Here is a 23,019-nt window from a genome sequence, read left to right as displayed (position 1 = left end):
CTTGCCATCTGGTAGACGGGAGTTCGTGCCTCGCTCAGGTTGCGAAAAGTTTCATTGACGAAGTGGGTGGTTACTGTCCCCCTTGAGCAAGGGGACGGGTGTGTGGGTGTGTGAAGGTCACAGCCTTGCCCTTAGATCGGACTACATGAGCTCTCAGCTCCCTTCTGGGAGGGTAAAAGCTGACGATCACGACCATCTAGTGATCCTGACCGACCCAGTGAATAAAAATTACACACACACAGACCGTATATATATATATATATATATATATATATATATATATATATATATATATATATATATATATATATATATATATATATATATATATATATATATCGTTATTAAAGGCACCTATATATATATATATATATATATATATATATATATATATATATATATATATATATATATATATAGATATATATATATATATATATATATCGTTATTAAAGGCACCAACATGCTTGCATGCATTGGCCTTGGTCACCTAATGGCTGCTCTCCATGCTGCTCGACCTCTGGCAGCTTCCCTATTCAGTCCCTTACAGCTGAGGTCACACTCAGTGACTACGTCCCAGGTCTTTTTTGGTCTGCCTCTAGTAACCCTACTCCTAACGTTAGTACTTCTCACTTTCTGCACCTTTTTATCGTCTTCCATTCTCTCCACCTCTCCAAACAATTACAATCTACCTAGCCTCATCACAACACCAATACACTCTAGTCCCATCCTTCCTCTCAACTCTTCCATCACCAGCCATTGCAAGTTCACTGCTGAACAAAGACCTCTCCTAACCCTTACCACGAATTCTTTGACTGAGCCAATCACTGTCACGTTTTTCCTGCAAATTTCTCTATCCCATCTCTTCACCTCCTGTCTGGCCTTTTTCTGGTACGCTTACAATCTCTTGGAGTTTAGTCAGTCAGCCTTTTGCTCCATCAGTTATCCATTATTCTTGGTATAAGACGTGCCCATTTTCAGTTCTGTTCTTTTATAACGTTACTAATGTCTTTGACTTTATTCTGCTGTCTCATCCAAGTTGATCTCTTCCTATCTGTCAAGGATATTCCCAACAATGATCTTTCCATTGCTCTTTGAGAATGGATGGTTTTCCATCGGTTTTGTCTGTGTCCAGGTCTCACCTACACATATCTACAGCTGTGATATATATATATATATATATATATATATATATATATATATATATATATATATATATCCCGACCGAAGTGGAGACGATACAGCCTATGTATCTCTACTCAGTGGCTTAAGCTGTCTCACAGAGACTGTATGTAGGGTGAGAAGTGCATGTAAGTGTAACTGTAGTGTTGGAGTGGCTTTGGATGTGTGTGTAGTCTCTGAACCAAGCGTAATCGGCCCGCGCAAGCTGACTGGGTGCAAGCGTTCTTTATAGCATGAGACACTGGTTCAGCCACAGCATCCCTTATGTCCGCCAAAGCAGTACGTGGCCAGAAGCTCCCAAAGTTTATTACCCTGTTGGGGCTCGAACCCTCATTCTTCCATGTACAAAAACGCACACTTTACCACATTACCACAGAGGCTCCATATATATATATATATATATATATATATATATATATATATATATATATATATATATATATATATATATATATATATATATATATATATATATATATATATATATATATATATATATATATATACTCGATGTAGTGCTGCTGTCGGGTGTCTGCCCTTTCCTCTCCTCCATCCTTCTTTCCTTCCATCCTCTTCTGTTTTCCTTTCCTTCATTCTTTCCTTGTCCTTCTGCCTGCGGGTAACTTTTACACTTCCTCTTCTGTCCTTCTTTCCTTCATTCTTTACCCTTCCTTCTGCCTGTGGGTGACTACACTGAGTGACAAGCCAAATGGTTTCCTGTACACCAGGAAACCATATACTTCGCTGTGTGGTAACCACATAACCAAATTTTGGCGCCTGATGGTTTTGTGGGTAAATATTGCACTCCAATCGGATTGAGCCGGCCCATTCACACTAGAGATTCCTTCATCAGTTCGTTATCCCTTCCCTCTTCCTCCCACCAGTCATCCATTTCTTCAGTTTCCATGTCAGATTGCTGCCATTCTTGAGTTTCGTCAGCTTCCATTCCCAATTTCAACTACCCAACCCGTCATCCATTTCTTCAGTTTCCATGTCAGATTTCTGCCATTCTTGAGTTTCTTCACCTTCCAGTCCCTATTTCAACTACCCATTTCATTCATTTTCCCGGCTTCAGTGTCGGCACTCCATGTAATAATTCCTTGATTAGGTCTTCCTCCCCTATTTCTTCCCCCAGTTGACTTCATTTTTGTGCCTTCCTGCCATCAGTGTGGGTGGTAACCATATAACCAAATTTTGGCGCCTAGTGGTTTAGTGGGTAATTATTGCGCTCCAATCGGATTGAGCCAGTGAAGGTTTATATCCAAGGGATGGTTGGGGTTGATTGCTCATGTAATGCCACTCAGGGATGAGTGAGGCTGGTCACTCTCATCTTGTCGGGACTAACTGCCTAGCCCCGGGCTCCTACGCTCCTCATGGGGCAATGTAGCACTGGACGATGGATAGATGGATGGATCTATCTATCTATCTATAAGTCTCTGGTTCGATTCCCGGTCAGGAGCATAAAAAACATTTGTACTCATGCGTGTAATGTGTGTCTCCAACATATAATGGCGCTCGTGTTGTGGCTGGACTAGATAAAACTGCTCTGTCACTTGCTGAGTTGCGTGGAACTGAGCAATAATCCTGATGTGTTGTGACTGAACATCCTCCCATATTGGATTTTACCTGTTTCGTCAACAAATTCAGGTAGCTCAGCTCTTATTACTCCAGGTGTAGTGGTATCAGTGCCTGACTTTTATCTAGAAGTCTCGGGTTTGATTCCCGGTTGGGAGGGTAAAAGAAAAATAACTATACATCCATTTATATCTTATCTGGATGTTTACACTGTAGAGAAGCTATATTTCTATTGTTCATATAATTGTATCTGACTGCATTATAAATGAAAATATAAACTCTGATGAAGGAAGATAAGGAAGAGGAAGGAAAAGAGAGGTGGAGAGGGTGGAGATGAGGAACAACTGTCAGTGGGGGAGCCACCCTAAAAATTTTAAGAACCACTGGGTCTTAACCTTCTCCTCTACGGTGTGCCTTGTCACTGAAAACGTTGGTGATTATGGTTTAGCATTCTTCTCTCTCCATTGGGACTTGACAAAAACTGATTCCCACATTGATCCTTCAACAGTTCACGTGTTTGTTATATTCTTGCCACCACCAGTTATAATTCAACTGAGAAAAGATTTTACAAGCCCTCCTAAACTGAATGAAATCGTGTGGCAGCGACAAGAATAAAAAAGAAAAGGACGTCTTCTGACTGAAGGAGTTAATGACCCTCGTGTACCGGAAAGACAGAATATTAAATTAAGCCTTCTTCGACAGTCCCAGTGCACGACCCTCATGTACAGGCGGTTGTGACATCGCTTGGTGGGAGGTTGGCTGAAGATACAGGAATGCACCGTAATAGTAGAACGCACTCCACAAACTGTTATATTTTAAGTCACAAGACAGATGTGCAGCTCGTGTTCATGTGAAAGACTGGAACTTGTAATACTTGTCTGTGTTCCTTCTTGACCGTAATGCAGCCGACAGGAATTAATTTAAGGATCGTATATTTTAGTAGCACAGACTTGGTAGCGTATTTGCCTTACCGATTTTTTCCCTCACATTGCACCTTAACATCCTCTTGTATGCAATTGATGCACACTATGTCAATACCAGAACGATATCAATAACATTCAAGAGAACGTTAAAGCGCAAATTGTGAAATAAATTGCTGAAGAGGAGAGGCTACGAATCCTATTATGCTTCTTAAAATTCAACCCTCAGCTTTGCCCTTCTTGTGCAGGTACACGTGTCTGGAGTGCAAGGCACTGGTGGCGGCGGTGGATGGGATGCTGGCTGTGGGGGCAACTGTGGAAGAGATTGAGGATTTCGTTATTCTCGAATGCATCAACCTGGAGCTGTTCCCACCTGACGTTTGTGAGGGGATGGTCAGGCTTGCAGGGGTATGTCCTGTGTGTGTGTGTGTGTGTGTGTGTGTGTGTGAGAGAGAGAGAGAGAGAGAGAGAGAGAGAGAGAGAGAGAGAGAGAGTCATGTAATATATCCACTTATACTTTTCAGCACATTGCTACAAAATAATGACTTGTATGTGGTGTGATTTTTCTTTTCCTTTTTTTCTTTTTTTCCCTCACCCCACCCTTAGCTGGAGAATATGTCATAATGATGGTGATATACTGTAGGGTGAGGTGCTTTACGTGCTGAACAACACTCACTACGACTACGACACCATCTGCGGGTGGTTACTGAGCGCCGGATGTGAAAGCACCGAACTGGACACCTGGACGCTTGATATTCCCGACAACAAACCCCCCGCGTCACACCCAGAGCCGCAGGAGGTTAGTGCCGAATAATAATTGTCTGGATATACCTAGAAAAATGTAAAATAGGCCATTGTGTTGATATCTATCTATCTGTCTGTCTGTCTGTGTATCTGTCTATCTATCTATCTGTCTATCCATCTATACATCCGTCTGTCAGTTCATCTGTCCATCCAATCATCTATCCGTCTATCCATCTATCCGTCTGTCCATCCATCCACACACACACACACACACACACACACACACACAGCCCCTAAGTCTTACAAAGTCATGTTCTAGTCCATCCTATTATTTACTGTAGCAGATCGTAGTGACGTAGTTGTACTCTTACCAATTAACTTGCTCACCATGGGTCATATCTGTAGAGGATCCTAACCACTTCTTGTGCAAACATGACTCCATTACATAGTGATGTTCTTAATGATGGTGATAATGATGATCGTGGTGGTGATGACGGTGATAATAATAATCTTAATAATAATAATAATGATAATAATAAAAATGATTATTATTTTAATTTGAATGGGCAATATTTGATACTAGCATCGTATGAATGAAGACACAATGTATGTAGAGTCAGTCTTATACACAGTCAAAGTCTAGGATAGCTTATAAATAAGGTCCCATTATGATTTTTGTCCTTGGCCAGCCCCCAGCCTCAACGCTAAAGATCCTGCACCTGTCTGACCTGCATGTGGATCTGAATTACGAGGAGGGCAGCGCCACCACCTGTGACCACCCCAACTGCTGCCGCCATTACACCGGCATGCCTGGGCCCGGGGAGGAAGGCGCCGGCCACTGGGGGTCACTGGCCAGCTGTGACGTACCCCTGCGCACCACTGAGGACCTCATTGCACAGGCAGCAGCTATTGTGCAGCCTGACCTTGTGTAAGTGTTGCAGGGAAACAAAGTGGGTGTGTGTGTGTGTGTGTGTGTGTGTGTGTGTGTGTGTGCTATTGACTCCGATCTTCCATGATTTAAATTATTATTATTGCCTCCACCAAGGAGGTTAGGTTTTAGCCTCCGTTGGTTTGTTTATCTGTTTGTTAGCAGGATTACCCAAAAAGTTATTAACGGATTGTCGTGAAATTTTGTGGAAGGGTGGGCTATGGGCCAAGGAAGAAATATTTAAATTTCGGGGCGGATCCGGATCCAGATCCGGATCCGGATCCGGATCCGGTGTATCCCGCACAGTATCTTCAAAAGTTCTTAATGAAATTCAATGAAATTTTGTGGAAAGGTGGGCCATGGACCAAGAATGAATTGATTAAATTTGGGGGCAGATCTGGATCCGGATCCAGGATTACTAAAAAAGTGATGAACGGATTTTGATGAAATTTTTTGCAAGGGTGGGTCATGGGCCAAGGAAGAAATTATTCAGTTTGGGGGACGGATCAGGGTCCGGAGTATCTCGCACAGTATCTCCAAAAGTTCTCAATGAATTTCAATGAAAGTTTGTGGGAAGGTGGGCCATGAACAAAGAAAGAACTTATTATGTTTTAAGTTTTTGAGTCAGGCACAGGCAGAAGGAAGAAGAAAAAATGAAGGAAAGAAAGACAGAAGAGGGAGTGTAAAGTCACCCGTAGGCAGAAGGACAAGGAAAGAAAGACAGAAGAGGATGGAAGGCAAGAAGGATGGAGGAGATGAAAGGGCAGACACCCGAGAGCAGCACTACATCGAGTGAGTGGATGGTGAGCGCCCCCACCAACCACCATATTATTATTATTATTATTATTATTATTCATCAACATCATTCCAGAAAGACTCCCTCTCTTGTTCATCCCTTTCACTACCAGGCCCATATGCACTCACAAACACCCACAACTCACGTTCAAATTTCGCTTTCACCCACATCAGTCTCGATGACACCTCCTTCCATTCAATCACACACTGCTGTACTTCCGGACTCACTAACAAGGCCACACCTTCTCTTGCCCTTCCTCTATCAACACCTGACAATCTTCCATTCACACTTCCAAACATAGATTCCCCCTTCCCTTTTATCATCGTTTCACTCAAAGCTAACACATCCAACTTTCTTCTCACAAACATTCTCCCAATCTCCTCCCTTTTAGCCTCAATTGTACTACATCCACGCACATTCATAGACCCAATCTTCAGGGTACGGGGATAACTCCATCCCCCATCCCTTCCTCTGGCCTGTCTCTTTTTAGGAAACTAAAAAAAAGGGGAGGGGGTCCCTAGTCCCCTCACCCCGCCCCTTTTAGTCGCCTTTTACGACACGCAGGGAATACGGTGGCAGTATTCTTCCTAACACAACCTGGCCGCAGAGTAGTAGTACCACCCCATAGTGCGGCCAGGTTGTGTCCCCCCCGCCACAGGGGAGCGAATGTGAATGTGGTAATGATGGGAGATCTGAATGCTAGAATGGGAAATGTAGCAGTTGAAGGCGTAGTTGGTATGCATGGTGTGCCTGGAAGAAATGAAAATGGGGAACGAATGATAGCGATGTGTGTTGAGTGAGAGATGGTGATTGGGAATACGCTGTTTGAGAAGAAAGATATTTATAAGTATACATGGGTGAGACAGGAGGGTGGAAGGGTTGTTGATAGAGCCTTGATGGACTATGTGGTTGTGTCTAGGAATGTAATAGGAAGATTGTTGGATGTGAGAGTTCTGAGAGGGGAGGGTGGAGGTATGTCTGACCACTACCTGGTGGAGGGAGAGTTAAGAGTAGGTAAGAGATGGGTGAGAGCTAGGAGGGTTAGGTGTGGCAGGGAGGTTTTGAAAGTGAGTGAGTTGGATAAAAGAGAGAAAAAGATAGAGTATCAGGAGAAATTGAAAGATGAGTGGAACGCAGTGAAAGATCGGGAAAATGGCAGCGTGGAGGAGGAATGGCAGTTGTTTAAGAGTGCTGTTGTGGGGCATGCAGAAGAGGTGTGTGGTGTGAGACGTGTGGGTGGTGGTGTAAGAAAAGGAAGTGAATGGTGGTGCGAGGAAGTAAGTATGGCTGTGGCTGAGAAGAGACGTGCATATGAAGTGTGGCTGCAGAGGAAGGATGAGATGTCATATGAAAGGTATAAGGAAAAGAGGAATAGAGCGAGAAGGGCTGTGCGTGATGCTAAAGTGGCAGCAGATGAGAGGTGGGGTAGCCGGCTGACAGAGAATTTTCAACAGAATAAGAAAATGTTTTGGAAGGAGGTGAAAAGGGTGCGAAAGGGAGAGTCTGGGAAGGAAGAACGAGTAAAAGCAGAGGATGGAAGGATGTTAATTGAGATGGATGCAGTAAGGAAGAGATGGGCACAGTATTTTGAAAGATTGTTAAATGTAGAGGAGAAAAGGGTGGCTGAGATTGTGGCAGATAGAAGGGTGCAAGGAATAAATGTGTTGGGAGAGTTGAATGATTCTTTGATCACGAAGGAGGAAGTGGAGAAGGCAGTAAAGGAGATGAAAACAGGGAAAGCTGCAGGTATGGATGGGTGTGCTGTGGAATGCCTGAAGGGTGGTGGAGTGACTATTGTTGACTGGTTAGTAAGATTATTGAATGTGTGCTTTGAGAAAGGTATGGTGCCAATTGACTGGGCAAGTGCTTGTGTGGTCCCGTTGTATAAAGGCAAGGGTGATAAGTATGAATGTACTAGCTTTAGGGGTATAAGTCTGTTGAGTGTTGTAGGTAAAGTGTATGGTAGAGTGTTAATTATGAGAGTTAGAGAGGGTACAGAGGGAGTGATTAGTGATGAGCAGTGTGGCTTTAGGAGAGGGAGGGGATGCGATGATCAGGTGTTTGCTGTGAGACAAGTGTGTGAAAAGTATTTAGCGAAAGGCAAGGATGTGTTTTGGGCATTTATGGATTTAGAGAAAGCGTATGATAGAATTGATAGGGAGGCTTTGTGGACTGTTTTAAGATTGTATGGACTTGATGGTAGGTTACTAAAAGGGGTGAAAAGTTTTTATGTAAATAGTAGAGCGTGTGTAAGAGTGGGAAATGCTGTGAGTGATTGGTTTCCCGTGAGAGTGGGGCTGCGACAGGGATGTGTGATGTCGCCTTGGTTGTTTAATATTTACATGGATGGTGTTGTAAGGGAGGTGAATGCAAGAGTTTTAGGTGGTTTGAGTCTGGTAAATATTGATGGTGGAGAGTGGAATCTGAAGCAGCTGCTGTTTGCAGATGATACTGCTCTGGTGACTGATTCAGAGGAGTTTGGAAGGGTGTGTGAAAGGAGGAAATTGAAAGTAAATGAGAATAAGAGTAAAGTGATGAAGTGTACGAGGTTGATAGATGGTAGAGGGATGAATATAGTTTTGAATGGTGAGTTGCTTGAGGAGGTAGATTGTTTTAAATATCTAGGGTCACATGTTGCTGTGGATGGAAGAATAGATGCAGAAGTGAAGTTTAGAATAAATGAAGTAGGAAAGGTGCTGGGAGGAATGAAAAAAGTGTTTAAATGTCGTTCGCTTAGAATGGATGTAAAGAGAAGGCTGTATGAGGGTGTTGTGGTACCGACTGCATTATATGGGGCTGAAACATGGAATATGGGTGTAGCAGAGAGGAAAAGTTTGAATGTAATGGAGATGAGATGTCTGAGGAGTATGTGTGGAGTGACGCATATGGATCGAGTGCGAAATGATGAAGTGCGAAGTAGAACTGGAGTTGTTCGGGAGATGGCTGGTAGAGTTGAGCAGAGGGTGTTGCAATGGTTTGGGCATATGGAGAGAATGGATAATGAGCGATTGGTGAAAAAGATAACTAGATCTGATGTGAGAGGTGTAAGACTGAGAGGAAGACCACGAATAGGATGGATGGACAGTGTGAAGAGAGCGCTGAATGCGAGAGGGATGTCTGTTGAGCAAGGAAGAGTGGCTGTGCGTGACAGAAATAAATGGAGAGAAATTGTGAATGAATAAGTGATGACGCAGCCCTGAGGGGATATTCTCCCGCATTTGGTCTGATCAGCTAGTCAGGTCAGGTGCGGGTAAGGGGATGGGTCTGTTATGATGTGGCAGGGGTAAACCAGTTCTGCTGTCGGGCCCTGCTGTGAATGTCACTGATTGCATTGCGCAGTTGACCCTTGTGCGGTGTGATGTGGTGAGGATCTGTCCGTTCTCCCCTTTGGGGCTAAGATGCGAATGAATGTGTTTGAATGGATGAGTAAATGGAGAGTGAGTCGTCCTGTCTCGGCTACCTCCCTTTCCTTGGGGGAAGCAGCCTAGGTATATAGATAGATAGATTTTTCATTCATCCATCCATCATCCAACCCTACGTTGCCCAGTGAGGAGCGTAGGAGCCCGGAGCTAGGCAAGTTGGTCCTGACATTTAAGATGAGAGTGAATTATTATTATTATTATTAATATTATTATTATTTCTAACGTATGGAAGTGAAGCTTGGAATTTGTTGGTAGGACACAAGTCAAGACTGAGAACAGTGGAAATGAGTTATATATTTGTTAGGAGCCTGTGGAGTTACATGGAGACACACTGACAAATGAGGCAGTGAAGGAGCGTTGTGGTGTGGATGTTGATGTGATGGTAAGAGTTAGGAGAAATACGTTGAGGTGGTTTGGCCATGTGGCGAGGATGGAGAGCGAAAGACTAACGAGGAGTATGTATGTGAGTTAGGTGGAGTGGGGGAGAGGGACGGGGGAGGCCGAGGATGAGATGGAGGGATGGAGTGGAGAGGTATATGAGATGGGGGATGTGAGCTGGGAGCAGGGCAGTGAAATGGCGTTGGACAGGGCGACATGAAGGCGACCCCTCACAGGGCCATCCCCTACGGGATTAAGGCGTCTGGCAATAGACAGACATTATTATTATTATTATTATTATTATTTTCTTCTTCTTCTTCCTCTTCTTGTTATCACTACTATTACTCCTACTACTACTCCTACTACTATCAAAGAGTATAGAGATAGATAAGAGGGGACAGTCGCGAGGGTCTCTATGGGAAAAGTGTAACTCCGGGAACGGTGGCGCCGCCCGACGGCGGGCGCGGAAATTGTGATAGCAGTCGTTTGTGCTGGCTCACACCACACCAGTGTTTAAGGCGAATGTTAGCACTTATGTGGGTTGTAACAGCTCCATTATAGCCTATATATATAAAACGATGTACTAATTTGGAAATCTTACTAAATATTCTGTAGGGAAAAATTAGTAAATAAATATACATGAGTGGCGCTCGTCACTGACAGCTCATACCCACAGAGTTATACATATAGAGCGCGCGTCCCTGTGTTGTGGTATGGGCGATAAGTGAAGCCAGCGGGCCCGGCGCGGCGGCCATCTTAGGATGCCCACTCTACCGAGTCCCGACCTTCCCGTACAGCTCATCATAATTCGCAAATACTAACCTTTCCCGAGTGTTTTTTTGCATTATATCCTGATGTAAATAGATAGAGCAGTTATCAATATAATTACTTTAGCTATTTTAAGCCTTTTCTCCATTACTCTTGCGCTCTGAATGAAGTGAGAAGAAAAGTTATTCCCGGTCCCCTTACCTTGTCTCTACGCACCATTTTACTTTGGATACACAAAAATCAACGATTAGAAGCGAACATATACCAATTTATTAATAGCATTACATTAATTGAGTGGATGGTGAGTGCCCTCACTTACTGGTTCTTAAATAATACTAACTTAGTGTTTTCCTAACATAACAGCCTCTTACTTTAGCAGTGGTTGCTTTTGCAAGATGATGCAAACGTATCTTGCAATATGCAAGCACCACTGCTTTAATAAGAAAAAATGTGATTATCAACTGAACATTCAAACATATGGGAATCATGTGTTTTAAATGCAGTGCTACCAGTCTCTTTCAATACAGAATATGCAACTAGAGAGGAAATTCTGGGAATGTTACGTAGCTCTTTGTCATGACTTTTCAACATTTTCTGAAATATTTTCTCTGTTGATCTGCAGACAGACACAGCACTCATAGAGGGCTTTATCAAGCCGCCTTTGTCCTTAACCAGTATCAATGCACAACTTTTATCATTGTTCTTAATTTCTGTTGCTGTAAGTGCAGACAAGCAGTCTGGACATGAAATATTTCTCTTTACCATATCCGGCAATGTAACCTACTGCAGCTTCCTTATAATCTGACACATCTGTAAAGTTTGGACAGTCTACATAATCATGATCTTCTTGGGCAGGACTGCGAGGAATGATATCATATCTTCTTGCCATCATAATATCTTCAGTTTTATCCTCTAAAGTTTTCTTCATGACACTGCTAGATGTTGCAGATGTGAGCACTTCAGTGAGGTCTTGTGCAGAGACATTCCCGTTTGACGTTTTTATTTCATGCCTCAGAAGGAGTCTCTTGTATGCTGCCATGAGGTTTAACGCAGAAGGGTTATTTCGAAAGCCACCAGATGCTCGAATTGCACAGAAAAAGAGTTCTAAGTTATCCTGTGACAGCTTATAAGTTAGAAAGTACTGGAGTGGCTTATTTACACCTACAAACTGTTTATAAAGTGCCTGAGCACTCTTAATGGCAGCCAAAAAACAATGAAAGGTGTCTTTCTAGAAGTTTTGTACATGAGGATGTCATCAGAATTAGTGATAGTCATTAGATAAGCAAATGCTTGATCTAAGAATGACATTGAAACTACTTCTGTCTCAGGTTGAAGTGCTGCTTTCATTCCTCTAGCAAATTTGTTTCTCGAGTTCAGTACATCAAAAAGTTTATCAGCCATTTGCAGAAATTTAACTGTACCCTGACAATCCTTAAACTGTGGGAGATGTAATGAATCCCGACAGAAGATTAATGCATCTGCTACACTAGAACTCAGTGTTTGCGCAGCAAGTTTTACTTTCATCTTTTGAGTGTGCCATGAAAGATGGATATCCCTGAGTTTATTTCCTAAATGAAGGCCCTCCTCTTCTTGAAGTTGATGCAGTGCTTGAATATATTTCCATTCTATTTTATTTCCTGATCACAGAGAAACGAGAACATCTTACCTGTTTTGAATTGAGCGTGAGACTGGGCATCCCAATATGGCCGCTGAGCCACTTCCGGTTGCGTCACTTTCAAACCAGGGTGGCGCACTCTATATGTATAACTCTGTGCTCATACCTCTCGACTTGACACACTGGCGTCTAACTAGTTTACATCTTCATTTACAACTCCTGGCACTAAACTGTCATATCAAAAGGTTGAGACGTAGGGAGTAAATAAATGGATATATCAGGCCAGTCTATTAAGAAATTGAAACTCTCCACTGCAAATAAATAATAACGATATCTGGAGCAGCTAAAGTATGATTTTAAGAAAATGTTCTGTCTGCATGTATAGCTATGAATGCAGAGCGAGCATATATATGTTCCCCAGTTTTACATCCTAACTTAACCTATCCTTCTAACCCAACCAAACCTTACTTAACCTATCCTAAACTAACCGAACCTATCCTTGGAAACATAGGATCCTGGGAACACAGGGATGACCCCCAGAGAGAGAGAGAGAGAGAGAGAGAGAGAGAGAGAGAGAGAGAGAGAGAGAGAGAGTTACCAGTAAATTATCAGAAAAGAAATATATAATAGTGATGAATATATACCGGTAGTCACACACCACAAAGCCAGTCAGGAGACAGGACGTGTGTGCTGGGCAATCCCCAGGTCCTGTCCTCCCCCACTTACTGTTTTTTAATCAACCCTTACACCACTGACTGGGCTAATGTATGGCCCGGCCTGCACTCTATGTGCAGGGAATCTTTCAACAACAACAACAACAACATACCGGTAGTTGAAGATTATCTCTTGGTTCATATTATTCTGTTAAATATTACAACCTCTCCATATTAACATGGAATAATGATAATGTCAGTGTCAATATTAATCAAAGCACTTCTGCTGCATATAAGGAATTATTGTACCGTACCAACAATGTATTTCTTTACATTAGAAAAAAATAACTGCAACTTTTTGGTGGAGGGGTGTAATGCCAGACCTTATAAATGTATATACAGGGTTGGTGGCTTTAAATCAATGGTTTAAACCATGCAATATTTTAAAACCAAATTCCCCTCCTCTCTCTCTCTCTCTCTCTCTCTCTCTCTCTCTCTCTCACCTACAACAAAATTTTAAAAATTTTCAAAAGCAAAAGTAAAAGAGGTTTTCTATGTTTTACTAAGCCTTACCTTAGTGATTAGAAAGCATGTGAGACAAGAATAGCTGACTGATAAAAGTTGATAAAAGCATGTGAGACAAATGTAGCTGGCTGATAAAAGCTGGCCGATAAAAGCATGTGAGACAAATGTAGCTGGCTGATAAAAGGCTGGCTGATAAAAGCATGTGAGACAGGTGTAGCTGACTGATAAAAGTTGATAAAAGCATGTGAGACAAATGTAGCTGGCTGATAAAAGCATGTGAGACAAATGTAGCTGGCTGATAAAAGCATGTGAGACAAATGTAGCTGGCAGATAAAAGCATGTGAGACAAATGTAGCTGGCTGATAAAACCATGTGAGACAAATGTAGCTGGCTGATAAAACCATGTGAGACAAATGTAGCTGGCTGATAAAAGTATGTGAGACAAATGTACCTGGCTGATAAAAGTATGTGAGACAAATGTACCTGGCTGATAAAAGCATGAGAGACAAATGTAGATGGCTGATAAAAGCTGATAAAAACATGTGAAACAAGTGTAGCTGGCTGATAAAAGCTTGCTTTTAGACTAAATCAGGAACCTTATTTTCACTTTTTTATGTCCGAGTTTATGAACTGGTTGTCTTCGAAGTGCTCAGCACAAAAAAACACAACTTCTAAACACAGACTCGGACGTTCTCCCCAGGAGATCTGCCTTCCTCGAATTCTGTACCCATCTCCTTGATCTCTAAGTTAACAACACCCAGTGACCATAGCAGTCTATACATAAAACACTGAGCCATTACATAGCATGAGCAACATAAAAAGAACCTGATATCCTAGGTAGTGTCTAGATAAGTCACGGTGAGTTATATACAAAGCAACAATGAGAGAAAACCAACCAGATCAACATGATAATTTCATCAGCGTGAATTATGTTTAGATAAGATGTGATTGTCAATATATCACTCACCTTTCCTAGTCCTTTGGGAATCGAAAATATAATCCCGGGCTTATTAGCCTACAATTTCTGCAGTTAATAGCAGCACAGAAGTTAGAACTGACTGCCCGGGATGTTTACATTCTCCAGCTCTGTTTCCGCTCCCGCCGCTTGGGGCGCCACTGTCACCCAGAGTTACAAGGGGATGGTGCGACTGTCCCCTCTTATCTTTCTCTACACTCCTTGCTACTGCTACCACTAGTATAGCTACTGCTACTACAAACACTCGCGTAAGGCCGCCCACACACAACCCAGATGCACACCACACACACCTGACACACACACCCAAGATGCACACCACACACACCTGACACACACACCCAAGATGCACACCACACACACCTGACACACACACCCAAGATGCACACCACACACACCTGACACACACACCCAAGATGCACACCACACACACCTGACACACCCCAGATTCAGACTACATACACTTGACACAAACACTCCACACACCCGACACTCACACCCCAGATACATACCATACACACCTGACACACTCCAGAAGCACACCACACACACCTGACACACACACCCCAGATGCATACCATACACACCTGACGCACCCCAGAAGTACACTACACACACACTTGACACACACACCCCAGATGCTCATCACACACACCTGACACACCTCAGATGCATACCAAATATACCTGACCCACACACCCCAGATGCACACAGCACACACCTTAGTAGCATCCCATATCCACACTACACACACCTGACACGACATACATCAGATGTACACCGTACACACTTGACACACTCCAGACACACTTCATATGCACACCACACACACCTAATACAACCCAGATGCACACCACACACACCTGACACAACCCAGATGTACACCACACACACCTGACACAACCCAGATGTACACCACACACACCTGACACAACCCAGATGTACACCACACACACCTAACACAACCCAGATGCACACCACACACACCTAACACAACCCAGATGTACACCACACACACCCGACACACCCCAGATGCACACCACACACACACCTGCCCCCCCCCCACACACACACATCTTAGTAGAACCCAAGATGCACAACACACACACCTGACACACCTTAGATGCACACACCACACACACACACCCCAGATACACACCACACACACCTTAATAGAACTCGAGATGCACACACCTGACACCCCCCCCCCCCAGATGTACAACACACACACCTCGGTAAACACCCCTGATACACACCAGACATACCTCAGGCTCACCGAAGATGCACTACACACACCTGACCAACCCCAGATGCCTACTACACACACCTCAGATGCACACTGTCATACCCTTCAATCCCTCAGTAACCATTTACTTGCTTCGCACCCATTCTTAAAGAACACGATAACTGATTGCTGTTAATAGGGATTGGTAGCGTGAGAACAACAGCAGTAGGGAATGAGGAGAGAGGTCCAGAGAGAATCTATAACAAATAAGTTAGGGCAAGATGCTGTGTGTCTCTTTCTGGCCCAATTCCCTCCCGGACTACTTGTACTAGGAAAAACTGTTCCACATACTGACGTTCCAAAACACAAAGTGACTTTCTGCTTTACTACTACTCACTCTGTACAAGACAGTTACATTATTTTAGCAAATGTGTGTGCAAATTAGCAAGTTATACAAGACAGTTGCATTAGTTTTGCAACACCAATGGAGACAGGTCACTCAGTACATGGAGATTTGATTCAATTATACGCAAAATAACAAAGACACCACTTGCAACTCATTCATTTATCTGACGACTCGCTAATTACATTAAAGTAACAAATACTCGTATATTAAATGCAACTCAGTCAGCTAACTAACTGCTCACTTGCTGAGTTTTGTATCTTCACTTAAAGGCTTATTCCTATAATGACAACCACCGAGCTATTTCTGCCATTGATTACCCCCTCGTCCAGGGACAAACGCGACGGTAATACATTATTGCTCTATTCATAACAGACACTGATTGGCATCATTGACACTTAGGGCATGTGATGTCGTTGCCTTGCAGAGTCACGTCTCCCCTGATCTCACTAACTTCTACTTACCAACACCGCATTGCCTATGATCGTGACTGTCTCCCTCAGCAGAATGGCTGTGTCTCTCGGACACAGCTCTCGTCCATCCCCTCTGATCTAATTCAAGTCTTCTTCTAACTCTGTCACCCCGTATGAATATCCTTATATGCACTTTCTGGCGCACTGTTTTGCGCTGTGCTTGAATCACTGATAAACACATTGATAAACTCACGTACCCTCTTTTGTAACTATTTTCTCTCACTTGACGCCCCACAAAGGATCCTTGGTAGTCCGTCGAGGGTAAGGCACCAGTCTATTAATCTCATTATGTGCCAGGTATTCTCGAGGGTTTTCTTATGTTTCCACCTCTTATTATTCCCAACTTCCTTCTCCTTCTGCGATTTTCTTTATCTCCCGCCATCCCTGGGCCATTTCTGCAGCTTCCCACGCTTCCTGCACTTTTGTTTTAATCTCCCTTCAGTACTTATGTCAGAGGGTCTTATATACTTCTTTAAGAAGTCTGCGACGTTCTCTCTCCATAGCAACCTCATCCTCTCCTCCATCCTTTTCTTCTTCTCCATTCCCATCTTCCTCCATACCCGTTCTCAGTCCAGGCCTCTGGCCGAGGTTACCGGGCGGATAAGACGTGCACGTGGAGTGGAAGCCTGGTCTGTTCATTTTCTTAATGACATCATAAATTACATCATCATTGGTGGCGTCGCCCTAAAACCCGTCAGGGTGGTTGACGTCATCCAACATGTGACTGTTGCCATCCCAAAAACACTACACACACCTGACACCCCCCTAAATGCACACCACATACGCCTGACACACTCACACCTCAGATGCACACCACACACACCTCAGTCACACTTCAGATGCACATCACACACACTGAAATCCCAGATGCACACCACACATACCTCAGTAACATCACTGATGCACATTACACACACCTGACACCCCAGATGTACACCATACATACCTGAGTAACACCCCAGATGCACACCACACACACCTGAGTAACACCCTAGATGCACACACACACGCCACAGACACGCCACTTTAGGTGTGGCAAAAATAGGTGGAAGTAAAATTATGGCACCCATAAAACTCTACGGTTGCAACTTGTCAGATTTCATTATAGAGAAAAGCACAGTGGTTCAGCAAATTAGCGACACAGGGATACACTGGATGTAGGCGAATTAATGGGTGATGCAGGTATACTGTTAAATATTAGGGGTTTGCCTTCCCTTTAGCGATCAAAGGTTGAATAATACGTCCCTTTGTAAAGGGCTGTCTAATATGAACTGGGTGGGCAAAGGTGTTAGAAAGCCATTATTATATAAATATACGGTCATTTATAGAATACCCATATTTATTAGACGTAATCAGCCTGCAACTCATGTTACAGAGTATAGCCAGCAACGATACAGAAAGATTAGACATGTTCTAACACCATCACATGCTTCAGAAATTATCGTCAGAAATTGGAAGGTTTGACTACAACTTTACATTCTCAGTTTTAATAAAACATGTCTTACCTATTTAGCTGTTGGGCATCATAGAAAGAACTGTGTAACTTAGATCTAGTCAGTGTTCAGCGCCAAATACCACCAATCTACCCATCAACCAATCCTTTCCTGCCCCATCACAGCGTAGGGGCCCGGGGCTTGGCTACTCAATCCTGACATTTAAGGCGATTGTAACCACACTCACTGGCCTTTGAGTGGCGTTGTGTGAGTAAACCTCAACCGTTCCTAGCATGTAAACCCTTGCGGTCCCCATCCAGTTGGAGGGACGTAACCCACCGGACCACCAGGCGTCATGTGGCTATATGATTATCATCCAGTGTAGTAAATCATTTCCTGGGCTCCAGAAAATACATTTAACTTGTCACCCACTGTACAGTCACCTGAAGGCAGCACTGCTTCGAGTGCGTAGGTAATGGATGTCCCTCTCACCTAATCATTTACGTAAAAGTAAATAAATAAATAAATGAATAAGTAAATGAATAAATAAATAAGCCTTCTGTTTTAAAACATCCTTGTTTTTTCAGCCTTCCTCCCCCAAAAGAAAGTCAATATTATTTTTTTGTTGCTGCCACAAGATTTTATTTTGCTTTAGCTTTAGCATCTATCAGTGAGGGTTTGAATGAGGGCAAGTATCTAACCCCAGCAGTTCGAAACGTCCGTTGTAAGATAAATAAAATCGTCTGCAGACAGCAAAAATAAAATCAAAAGTGCTCTATCAGATTCAAGGGGTTAATTTCTTCGATGGTTATTTTCAAAAAATAAAACTACCATCAGTCTGTTTAAGTCAACCTAAAGAAGGCCTCTTGTTGTTTGGGGGTTAGTGAAGTCTATATCTAACCCTCCAGCTCAAAAAGTGTCCCGGAAACCGATAGGATCGCCTGGAAGTGTGAAGAATAAACCGACAGACTACGTCAGTTAATTCAAGGTGTTAATTACTGCAGGTACGTGACAGGTGACCTGCCTGGGCACGACGTATGGGCTCAAACCCACGAGAGTAATCTTCTCAGCATCAACATCACCTTGGAGATTCTCAAGCAGCACTTCCCGAACATACCCGTTGTCAACACACTCGGGAACCATGCCTCTGCTCCCGTTAACAGGTGAGGGGATAGTTAACAGATTCAGCAGATGAAGGGATGATTAACAAGTATGGTCACGACCATGGCGTCTTCACGTATTTCATTCTTGTTGTTCTTAAACGATTATATTCAAGGTAGGGGATTGCCCTAGTAAAGGGGTCAGAGTAGGCCATGTCTAATCCGTTTAGTTTGAAAAATATCTAAAAAGATGAGTAAAAATGACTGGATTTTGCAATAATAAACTATATGAATGTGACGTCATCACATTGAAGGTGTTAACCGGTGTGGGAGTGGTTGACAGGTGAGGGTATGGTTACTTGTAGAACTTTATGGTGTTTGTTCCCTATGATGACAGATGGAGCATGGCATTTATACCTTGGCTGTACAAAAGGTTTCTGAAACAGGTATCTGTGTTCTTTGTCCGAGGGGCTGGTTATTTTGTATTGTGTTCATTGGGATGGAGGTTCGAGTTAAGTTGCTAAGGTACCTGCGACAGCAGGGGTTCTTAACCTCACTGCGGTTGCGCCTCCTTTTGCGAATGGCTCATACCTTCACCCCCCCCCCCCTACACACACACACACTTTTATTCCATTACAGTTCTATCTACTGTATCTATACACAGACGCCATAATCCTGTAAGGGGTGGCAGTTTGTCTTTGAGTTAATTGTTTAACGGAGAGGGGCACTAACTCTCTGCCAACCATTTGTTGACACGTAGGGAACACTTATCGGTTGGTGGTATGGTTACCACCCAGGGCTGTAAATGCTTTCTTGGAAACCATTAGTCCTGTCACTCAATGTAAAGCCACCTGAAAAAGAAAGAACAGTAATAAAAATGACTTGAAAGACGATAGAAATAGGAAGAGATTGGGGCAGATACAGAAAAAGAATGATAAAGGTTAAGGAAGAAGTGGGCAGCACTACATTACGTGAGTGGATGTTGGTCGCCACCACCTACCACCAATTTGTGAATGTGAATAATGAATAAAAAGGGTGTGAAAGATTTCTGAATAATAAATAGTAAACAATATTTTCAGAAACAATAATAAATAAAGTTACTGATAATTCCTTAAAGTGAATAACAGTGAACAGTTAACAACAATGTATCATTAATTACCGTGCACTTGCTCAAAAAGTATTAGTGCACAAAGTACTACTGCTACTGCTACTACTACTACTACTACTACTAGTACTATTATTATTATTATTAATATTATTATTATTATTACCTAGAACATCGTAAAATTGTCCAAGGACAATTTTCATTAAAGAAAACATCTCACAGCCATTGCCTACTAGAAGCCGAACTATAAAGGGATCTTGAGGTCAAGGTCAATGATCTTGTGCATGTCACCTTTGATCATCACAGTCTATAAGTTCACCAAGTTCGGTGGCTCTAGCTTGAATCCTTCATGGAAAATTTGGTGACATCCGGAATGTCTGGAAAAATCCCAATGTTAGACCCTAGGCGAGGTCAGGGTCACTGATCTTGAGCAGGTCACCTTAGGTCATCAGAGTTTATAAGTCCACCAACTTTGGTTGATCTAGCTTTAATCCTTCATGGAAAATTAGGTGACAACCGAAATACTGGGAGAAGTCCCAATTTCTTACCCCAGGTGAGGCTGTGGTCACTGGTCTTTTGCATGTCACCTGAGGCTGTCACAGTTTATAAGTCCACCAAGTTTGATTGCTCTAGCTTTAATCCTTCATAGACAATTAGGTGACATCGGGAATATCTGGCAAAGTCCCAATTTTTGCCCTCAGGTGATCTGAGAATAATGAACAGGTTGGCAGCATATTCTCTTCCTGCCTACCTCCGCCTAAAGGCTGTTTTGTGGTAAAATTTTAGTTTCCTAGCATAGGCGATACTTGAGACAGCGTGGCTGACTCACTTTTCTGTTCCGGATAATATCTGGAGATCCAGTTGACGGAATGCCACCATATTTGACCAAAAGAGGCGGACAAGTGTCTGGCTGAGTTGACTAAGTCTGGAAGTCCTTGGCCAAATAGCCTTTAAATATACTGCAGTCTTAAAAAAGTGATAATAATAATAATAATAATAATAATAATAATTATAATTATAATAAATAGTAATAATAATAATAATAATAATAATAATAAATATAATGATGATGATGATGATGATGATAATAATAATAATAATAATAATAATAATAATAATAATAATATTAATAATAATAATAAATATAATGATAATAATAATAATAATAATAATAATAATAATAATAATAATAATAGTATTGTTATGCAGCGTATTCTGGGTCCAACTCCCTGGCTCAGATACGGGTACAGACTAGGGTTTTTTTGTTCTGGACCGGGCCAGAGCATGCAAGCAAGGGATAGGTCTAAAACACGGGTAACCAGTTCCACACGTGTATTACCTTATAAACACAGAAGACCTTACACACTAGTGCATGGACAGCACTATATGGGGTACAAGTTTGGCATATGACACACCACTATATATATATATATATATATATATATATATATATATATATATATATATATATATATATATATATATATTGTTACGGAACAGAGAAAGATAATGTACACTTAAAGTGAGAATACTAAAAATCACTACTGTCCCGTAAAGTTCCAGGTTCAAAACAAAAGAGTTAGGTAAAATTACAAGTTAAAGTTTAATGCTTAAACTAACAACAAAACATTCAGAACTCATAAGGATAATGTAATGGCAAATAAACAGGTTAAATATATGGTTAACTGCAATAGCCTCTATTAACACGAAATTAGCAAGAGCAAATTTATCTAAGTCAGCCCTGATAAAATGAGAAAACCGGATAATGCTCAGTTAATGCAAGATATAAAATTATTACAGATACAAAATATTTCACACACACCACAAAGCCCGCCAGGAGACAGGACGTGTGTGCTGGGCAACCCCCAGGTCCTGTCCTCCCCACTTACTATTTTTAACAAGCCCATACACCACTGACCGGGCTAATATATGGCCCGGCCTGCACTATACTGTATGTGCAGGAAATCTTCGAACGAACGAACGAACAAAATATTACTAACACTGGCTGACAGTAAAAACTTCACTAGGCCTACAAATTAAACTTATGCTATACAGTACAAGAAAAATGCAATAACAGTAATACTCAAATTACACACAGCTGCTAGATGTTTGGAGATTTCTTGAGCACTCACAATAATAATATCTGTACAGGGGAGGACAGAGATGTGAACAAAATGAGGAGCAGATCTAAGTGGCAATGATGCAGAGACTGAGCTCATTATATAGGGGCCGGCAGAGCTTGATACAACTTGTAATAAGGACGCGCAAATGAAGCCATGGGGACAAAGAGATGACAATCCCGCACTGAATAACAGAAATGTCGACTTACTCTACTATAACGGTAGAAGGGGGGGACTGAGGTAGAAAACGCAAGCCTAGTCACTATGGAAGCCACGAGGCGAATCGTGATCAAACATGCAGCATACTGTGCGTTAAAATTACACAAAGGATGCTGAAATCATAGGCTATGTAACACCTCCCCACAAAGAAAAAGAAATTTACAAAGGAAATTTCTTATTACTCTAAAACAATCTGTCTAAAGTCTAGATAAGCAATCTGCAATAACATTTTCTTTCCCCTTGACATGTTGTATGTCTAATGAATACTCCTGAAGAAGTAGACTCCATCTTGTCAATCTCTGATTTTTATCTTTAAACTTACTAAGGAATTTCAGTGGGTTATGATCGGTATAAATGACTATGGGGTCAAAACCAGAACACAAATAAAATGAAAAATGCTGTAAACCCAAAATCAAGGCCAATAGCTCTTTCTCAATAGTCGAGTAGTTCTTTTGAGGTGGA

At 42.2% G+C, this 23,019-nt stretch overlaps 1 protein-coding gene across 1 annotated transcript in view; it reads left to right on the top strand.

Annotated features, from left to right (window-relative positions):
- Window positions 1–23,019, top strand: part of LOC145404943 (sphingomyelin phosphodiesterase-like) — a 102,303-nt gene that overhangs the window by 6,425 nt on the left and 72,859 nt on the right. The window contains exons 2-5 of the mRNA XM_080276447.1: window positions 3,926–4,085; window positions 4,321–4,476; window positions 5,111–5,349; window positions 19,018–19,176. Of these exons, the coding sequence (XP_080132573.1) occupies window positions 3,926–4,085; window positions 4,321–4,476; window positions 5,111–5,349; window positions 19,018–19,176 (714 nt within the window). The remainder of the gene's footprint in view (window positions 1–3,925; window positions 4,086–4,320; window positions 4,477–5,110; window positions 5,350–19,017; window positions 19,177–23,019) is intronic.

This window comes from Coenobita brevimanus, chromosome 65, assembly GCF_032717465.1.
Source record: "Coenobita brevimanus isolate Jiangsu-jjx chromosome 65, ASM3271746v2, whole genome shotgun sequence".
NCBI classification, from domain to species: domain Eukaryota; kingdom Metazoa; phylum Arthropoda; class Malacostraca; order Decapoda; family Coenobitidae; genus Coenobita; species Coenobita brevimanus.
Note: the sequence above shows the minus strand (reverse complement) of the source record. Positions and strands in the feature narration are given on the sequence as shown.